Consider the following 8,229-nt stretch of genomic DNA (forward strand, 5'->3'; position numbering starts at 1 on the left):
CCGCCTCGCTGCGGTGGATGGGTTGGCTTTGCTGTGTAAGGTCCATCCAGCTGGAAGGAGGGCAGGCGCTAGGCTTCCAGCCAATGGAGGGTTCCTGGTTTGGGAGAAACCCCTCACACGCGACTTTCCCGTTGTGCTCCACAGTACGAGAGAGACTGCGATGAACTTGAGAGCAGGGTCCGCAGAGATTTGAGAGGATCGATTCCCACTCAGTGGCCCTAAACTCAAAACCTTCTGCTATGCTAAGCCGCCTTGCAGTTGTAGTTTGTGCCGGTTTTATATTAATATTTCTGTGTTATTGTTTAATCTCCATACGTATTCAAAATTCTGACTTTTTCTTTCCCCTTTTTTCTCTTTCCAAGCAAATAGAATTAGGAATATAAGCCGAATCCTGCTATTTGAAGACAGGGAGGGCAGAATTTGGGACCTGATATAAGCACAGCTGACAAATCTGCATGTGAATGCAGTTTTTTCCCTGGTCTGCTTTATATTACTTAATGATGATAAATGTCCCTTAAAGTCAGGGGCTTTTCCATTTTGATGTTAAAAGGAACTTCTCTGCTGATATTTTGCTTTTATGAAAAAGCTCTATTTTACAGATGTGGCCATTGTAAATTCCAGCTGGTAGCTATGAATATTTATTTTTCTACCCATACGCATAATTGGTCTTCTATGTGCAGTAAATATGCATCTACATGTAGAGACATTAATTTTACAAATTGTTCATGATGTGCTGTGCAAGTTAAGTAGCTTTCAAGCTCAGTGAAAATGACTGTAGATGAAACGGTTTGCAGGCATTCATATAGCTTCTCCCACAGAGTTCCCAGTAACACTCGGTTCCTTTGTTTAATTGTTTATAGATTGATTAATTTTGATGGTGAAAATGATTACATAAAGGCCACTTGCTATAGAGAAAATAGTAATAAACCACTATTTATAGAATGTTTACATCAGGAATTGGAGTAGGTTAAAGTAGAATTGGGAAAGATGCTTGTTTTTAACAATGCTGTTCAGTCACCGCTGGAAATTTATTTGGACTCCATGTGTAAAGTAACAAACTATGAAGTTCGGGTACTCCTCAAATGGCATTAATAGTCATTTTAGTAACGGTCATTTTAGTGCGCTCCTGCTGTTCCCCTCAGACTCCCTTTCCAGCCTAAAAGTTAGAACCATTGTGGTCTCTGTAAGTAGAGACAAAAGTTAATTTCACTGTATTTTGTCTGCTCGCTATGGAAGGACATCTTACTGATCTTTACACATGAGGATTTTTGTATCAGGCTTCATACTTTCATTATCCGAGGATGCTGTTCATTATACTATACCTTGAAAGGCATGAATGTAAGTGCTGAGTGTGGGATTCTAAGAACCCCAGTGAAGAACAATTGTGGTTTTCTACAGGTTTGATTGAAGCTCCTAGTTAAAAGAGCGTATAAGCAAGCAACTGCAAAATTATTGTTCTGCTAGTATGAGCTGGACACAAAGGATTCATGTTCTGTAGATGGAAACAGGATTGCTAAAGATTGATATATTTCATTGCAGATGTGACGAATATGTCACACAGCTGGATGAAATGCAGCGGCAGCTTGCAGCGGCTGAGGATGAGAAGAAGACTCTGAACTCCTTGCTTCGGATGGCTATCCAGCAGAAACTGGCATTGACCCAGCGCCTGGAACATTTGGAGCTAGACCACGAGCAGTCCAAAAGGGTGCGCACAAAATCTGCTTCCAAAGCCAAGAGCAGTAACCCTAGTGTAAGTCATATTCGATCTTGTGGAGACAGGTCCGAAGGATCTGTCCTTAACAACCAGGTTTTTTGTAGTGAGAAATATAAAATCTATTGTGACTAGGACAGGTGTGTAGAAAAATCATGTTATGCATCTTACTTTATGCTGTAACTGTCAGCATAAATCCCCACTGTCTAATGTCGCAGTGAGTTGACTTGTATTAGTATGTTGTTGAACCAGGTAATACAAATTGTATTATGGTGGTCTTAACTGTAACTAATTCGTAAGTATGGGGATGCTATTAACTAGTTAATAGTGGAAAGGAATTGGCTTTTTCCACAATTAACATGTATGGGTTTTGCTGTTTATGGTAAGTGTTTAAAGAGTACACCTGATGTAGTATATCTGGTGCTGCTAATTGTAGGTTGTATAGCACAAATGTGATCCTTTCTCCAGGGTTGCGGCATACTTCAATAAATGCTTTCACAGGCAGAAACAAACAGAAAACCTTCCTTGTTATTGTGGCTGAAGAAGTGGTGAAAAGCAAATGTTAAAATTAAAGATATGTCTTGAAAATGCAGAGCATTTTGAAACTGGAACCAAACTTAGTTTGCTCATTGTGGCAGATATTAAGAACTTGCTGTCAAATCACCACTGACCAAAGGCCTAAAGCTTTTATAGGCTATAAAAGCTAGAAAAAAACCTCGGTAGGCTACATAATTTACAGTTTGCTTCCCTCTTTTCAGAGGGTTAATCAGAAGAAACTTGCACATTCGTATAAAAAATATGCAATATTTACCCATCTGTTATAAAACTTAAAATTTTAAAAATTGGGATCCTACCTGGTAGACAGTTCCATTTTAAGAAGTTATGCTGTGGAAAAGTGTCATGTCCTGAAGGGGTCTTTGTGGTCTCATGTTGCTCCTTGCAAGCATAACACTCTGGAAAGAATCTGTTTTATATATTACTGTAGCCACACAACATGTATGTGTAGAGTTAATGTGACTATGGTCTAGTATTGTCAGTCACAAAACATTTTTTCCTCAGCTTTCAGTATTAACCTAAATAGGATAGTATTTCAGAGCTCTGATCATTTTTTTTAAATACACAGAAGATACTGCATTCCTTATGCAAGCACACGTTTTACAGGGCTCTACATTATAGGCACGGGGAATCGAACCAGATCGTCCTGCTAATAATTATTTATGAAGTAGTTTAGTATACATGTTAATCTTTAAAAACAAGTAAACCTTTGTCTGCTTTCGAACTTTTAAGGGGCCTTTTTAGCCACTTAATTACAATAATGTTTGATAATATGAAAGTGTACTTCATAATTGGTGCCTACTTAAGAGAAAAAGATTGAAAATAATTGCTTCTAAAATTGTGGAAAATTTGTGGAGCACAACAAGGCACGCTTTTTTTCTTGAAACCGGAGTTTTAAAGTGCCTAGCCTCAAACTTTATTTTAATGTAAAGCCCTGTTCATTTTGTACTCTTTCAAATAATTTTGTATGCCTATAGTATTACTAAAAGCAATGCGAGACTGCACGGTTGTCTGCTTGATAGTGATGTTTTATAAAGCCATTCTAATATTCCTGATGTGGTACTGCCTCATCTCACTACCATTTCTTATAGATGATCAGCAGCTTGCTTCCTGTGCATTGCCGCTCTGCCTATAAGTAGTCAGGAGATATCACAGTACTAATATAAGGTAATAAGGAGCACAGCTTATTTTTCCCAGTGAGGGGAAACCACATGGGATCTTGGCTTCCCAGATATTAGTGGCGGGGTGGGAGAAAACTTCTAAATTCGTACAGTGAGACTTCGGACAAATGGAATGCAGAAACCTTGCTGCAAAGCTGGGAAACATCAGGACGCCACAGTCCAGTGCCAGAATTGCATTTACCAATGCTAAGAGGAGGAAAAAAAAAACCCCAGCGATTTAAGTCTAATATGTTGCTCAAACATCACTGCTTGAGAAGTTTAAGCAAATAGTAATTCTGGCTTTAGAAACTAGGCCCTGTGCATCTGTTATTACTTTTTTTAGAAAACACTGAATTCTCCTGAATTTGAGCTTTAATATTGCTAAATAGCAGGTTTGATATTTTAGAAGCAAGTCATCTTTCAACAGTTTTCAATCCTGCTTTTCTCTTCTTTGCTGCACAATCTTCCAAAAGGCCTTTATTCTTCTCATTCCTGCATTAGAGTATAATTTTAAAATACTTTGTAAAAGCAGGCATTTGAGTGCTAACTTTCTCTGCTCCAATAGAAACAGTTACAATTTTGCTTCCACTATGGTAGGGAGCTTTAATGCAGTTTTCACTGCTTCCGTGTCTCTAATGGCAGTATTTTTGCAAAATACTAATGGCAAAATGGTAAACTGGAGAAACTGATAATTGAATGCATTGTTAGGGTTTTTTTTTCAAATTAACTGGAACTTTCTGTAAAGAATTCAATGTTATTGGACAGTGACTATTACTATCAGTCTTGGCTCACACTTTCAGCTCCAAGTATGAACAATTTTGCTATTGACCGGATAGTCTTAGTAGTAGTTTCCATCTTCATTCATTTCTGTGAATCTTTAAAAAAAACAAAAAAGCCAACCTGACTGCTGTTGGAGCTTGTCAAGGTTACGGTTTAAGTTCTTGTAGCACCTGTTATAAAAAGAAATGAGGAATGGTGGTAAGGTGAGTTGATCCTGCTGTTTGTATTTTTAGATAATATTTAAGACTGAGTCTTGTAATTTTTGATTAATAATTTCTTGAAACGTACGTTTGCTGTAAGTCTTTCATATCACTTTCAATGGGTTGGGATAAAGCATGGAAAATTCCTTAAGCCATCACCTACCTCTGCAAGCAGGCTCTTCTGAATGATATTCTTTGCATTGGCCTGCATGATATACTGACCTGCATGTTTCTGGAGAACCTAAAGCTTCACTGAAAATGTTTCTTGCACATTCATTGCTGTTAACTTGTGATTAAACAGCAAAGCTTTATTCAGTACTTGTAAGAAACCTTCTTTCTGCAAAGCTATGCTTCCAGGCTGAACCCATAAGCATTGTTCCGTTGGCTTGGGAAGCATCTGCGAGCTAAAACGGCTGCTTCTACCCCAGTAAGCTAACAGACACCCTCAACCAACTAACCTGCTTTTGCAGCACACTGGTTTAAGTTTTCAGTTCTTTAATTGAGAAGTAAACACTTTTTTTTTTTCTTTTCTAATGCTATTTTATTTTTCCATTTTTCAGCTGTAGAGTAGTCCCTGGAGAAGGCCTTTCCAACAGTGCAACAGCATTTCTTAGCCTCTGTCATTATAGTTCAAAGTGGTAGCCCATTGCACAAAGAATGGAAACCACTGACCTGATCCTAACTTTTGAAAACATCTTTTCCTATATACTACCTGAAACTTCCCTTTTATGTCTGAAGCTATAAAACAAACAAGCTTTACCTGTAAGTGCTGCTGCAGTAAGAAAACTTACAAGTGCTGAAGAAACCTACTTCAAATGTAATGATCACCATATTAGTTTATGATCTACTAGAAATGTTTGGATGGGGGGAATTTCTTATTTGGATGGGGGGGGGGGGGCGGAATTTCTTATTTCATTGCAGATGCTAATTTTTTTTATCCGATTGTTAAACCTGTGCACTTTTGATATTTTTCTTTAGCTTCTTTAATTCCTTATGTAGAAGAGTTCATGTAAATGCAGTGGTTTGCGCTCATAGTCTCTCTCCAGTTTGGGGTTGTGATTTTTGAATTCTACATCAGCATGTGGCAGAGATTTTTTGGGAGGCTTTAGATTGTGATTAGAAAAGAGTTTCAAGAAAAACCAGGAGCTCTGCTAAACTGTGTGCTGTGCTTCAGCAGCTTTTTTATTATTATAAAATGTTAAGCTTTATATGTTTAAATTACTGATTTTTGGTTCTTTTAACTGCCATGTTCATTAAGAAATCCAGGGTATTCAAATTCTGGGGTTTTTTTCATATTGTATTATTATTCTTAGGAATAGTTCAATGTAACAAGAAGAAAACTTGACTTTGCTCTGGTTAAAACAGTAATAGGCACTTGAAAAATATGAAAGAAGTAGTATTACCTATAAATTCCAGAATTCCTGGGTTTTGGGAAGTTGAAGTATTATTGATTAACAGAATTTTATACAACTATACCAGTTAAATTCCAAATTGGAATTGTTTTGTTACTTTTTCATTTTATTGTGCCAAATTATGGTACATTTAGAAAGAAAAATTCTAAAGTTGTCAATGATAGGGTGTTATATATCAGCGCCTTTCTGTCATTAATTATTGCCAGTAGTGCCTTTAATCATTTTAAGGGAGACTCTTAGAATAGTTTAGTCTAAGTCCTGTAACTTAGAAGAAATGGAACGGCTGGTTTGGAATTTATTAAAGATATGGAGCAATAAGTGCAAAGTGAACTCCCCTTTCGCACATTTTTAATGGGTAGTCTTACTATAGAGATTATATATTCAAGGAATTGTAAAAAATTCTGTTAGTCAATGATATTTCATCATGGAAATCCTTGCAAATTCAGGGGTATAGAGGAAAAAAAGAAACAACAAACGAACAAACAAAACACCACAAAAAAACCGTAAACAAACCCGAATACGCTTTGGGAACTAAATGGACTCATGTTGAACAAATGAGCAAGATGTATTAACACATTTGTGGTAACAGTACAGAGAATGTATCAGGAATATTGATGTTATGTTAGCTTTGTATGGTGGTGGATGCAGTTAACCATAGTATTGATTGCAAATGTGAACAACAACACATGGATATATTCTCTTGCATGTTGTATCTAATCATGGAAATTTCAGGAAACAGAAACAGAAGTGCATCAACAAACTGTACCTGTCTCTACTGTTTGTTGAGGCTCACATGAATGATTAAATTGGTACTTGATGTGAGGGAGCCTTCTCACTCCTCAAAAAAAGTACAAATTAAAATAATATTGACAGCGGAGAAAAGATTTCTGTTTGCTGGAAAAAGCATTATTATTCCTAGATGTGGGGGACTTATATTTCCATCTCCTATTACAGTATTGATTCATAAGAAATATTGTTGCATTTAAAATTACTACATTTGTATGTGGGTATTTATTTGAAATGATGTCAAAGTACTGTATTATTATGTTTAATGTGCATTACCTTTTAGTGGTGGATTGGTCTCCATTTAACGTCATATGCATGTATTCTTGCCAAGTAACCTTTACACAGATCTGGGGTGGGGGCGGGGGGGAATTAAAGAGAAAATGTGGAAACTTCTTAAAAGCATAACTGTGTGTTAATTGGATAACCTTAGGAACTATAGAGGACAAAATGTTACTTTCAAATTAATTAAAAAAGGTGTTTAATGTAGGAAACAATCTGCCTGCGTAAAGGTAGTCACATTGGCAGTATCAATAAAAAAGAAAAGGAATCATGTTTTCTGCTTGTTGTGTTTGTATTTTAAGAAAGGCACCGTTTTAGTTAGTCTTCCTGAGCTCTTTTTGGATTGGGGCTGAATAGATACTAACTTTTATCTGAGAGAAAGTGAAAACTTAAAACTACATTTGCTGCAGTACTAGAAAATGGATTATTTGTGCTCCTGTTTGGGGAGCGCCATCCCCTCTGCTGTTCCATGAGATTTCCCTGGAGCCTTGATCAGACTGGTTCAGTGTATCTCACCGGACAGGCATGCAAACAGCTGTACTAGCGCAGGAAACGGGAGGGTAGGGCTAATGCTTTTGGTGGTAGTGGTGACAGGTCTTCCTAAAACTACACCTCAGTTTCTCATATACTCTCAGAAACATGTTAAGATGATGTTTATCCAGTAGAATTAACAAACTCTCAAAAACCCCTGAACAACCTGAGAATATGCTTAAAGTCTGAGGGCGAGGCTAAGGCGTGCCCCATCAGTACAAGGATTTTCCTAGATCATTGAATTTATCTTGGCCCATAGAAATATTAAATACAGGTTTATACCATAGTTTAAAACCTCTTATGTCCCCAGGTAGGGCTCCTAAAACTATTCTGCTTATTGTTTATATACCTGGTAACAGTCCGGTGCATTACACCAGCTAATTAGCATCATTTGTAGCGTAACTGGACAGCAATGTGACAATTTTTACATAGGCATTGAAAATACTTGTTGAATTGGGTGCAGTAAACGAGCAGACCGTATTTGCTAGGACACTTGCCCTGATTGTATAGTTTCTCATTTGCTATAGTGGGAACTTTATTGGGAGAGTGGTCTAAAGGAGAAATATTTTATAAATACGCATGCAAGTGACAGAACAGGAAGAGATCTGTTGAAATAGCGAAACAGTGTGATTCAAAAATGCTTTAGTAAGAAAATAAGAAGAGAAGGAGAATATTTACCTTAAAAGCTTGTCTAGTGAATAACTATTAATTAAAACATCCATGTCTTTGAGACTTTTCTGTGTAGCAAAAAATCCAGTGCCTGGAGGGAACGTAGCCTGTGCCGAGTTGGGAGGGTGGGTCACCAGCTACATTCC

At 37.2% G+C, this 8,229-nt stretch overlaps 1 protein-coding gene across 8 annotated transcripts in view; it reads left to right on the plus strand.

The window, feature by feature from the left end:
• The window catches only part of BICD2 (BICD cargo adaptor 2), a 96,345-nt gene extending 89,189 nt beyond the window's left edge, over nt 1-7,156 (plus strand). The window contains exons 7-9 of one of the 8 annotated variants that reach the window (XM_056335479.1): nt 1,540-1,750; nt 3,358-3,433; nt 4,967-7,156. In XM_056335479.1, the coding sequence (XP_056191454.1) occupies nt 1,540-1,750; nt 3,358-3,405 (259 nt within the window). In that variant the 3' untranslated portion in view covers nt 3,406-3,433; nt 4,967-7,156. Of the gene's footprint in view, nt 1-1,539 lie in introns of all 8 variants that reach the window. The other 7 variants (XM_056335482.1, XR_008821348.1, XM_056335478.1 and 4 more) reach the window with 7 other exon arrangements.
• The last annotated feature ends 1,073 nt before the right edge of the window (nt 7,157-8,229 follow it).

Source organism: Falco biarmicus, chromosome 4 (genome assembly GCF_023638135.1).
Source record: "Falco biarmicus isolate bFalBia1 chromosome 4, bFalBia1.pri, whole genome shotgun sequence".
Classification (NCBI taxonomy): Eukaryota; Metazoa; Chordata; class Aves; order Falconiformes; family Falconidae; genus Falco; species Falco biarmicus.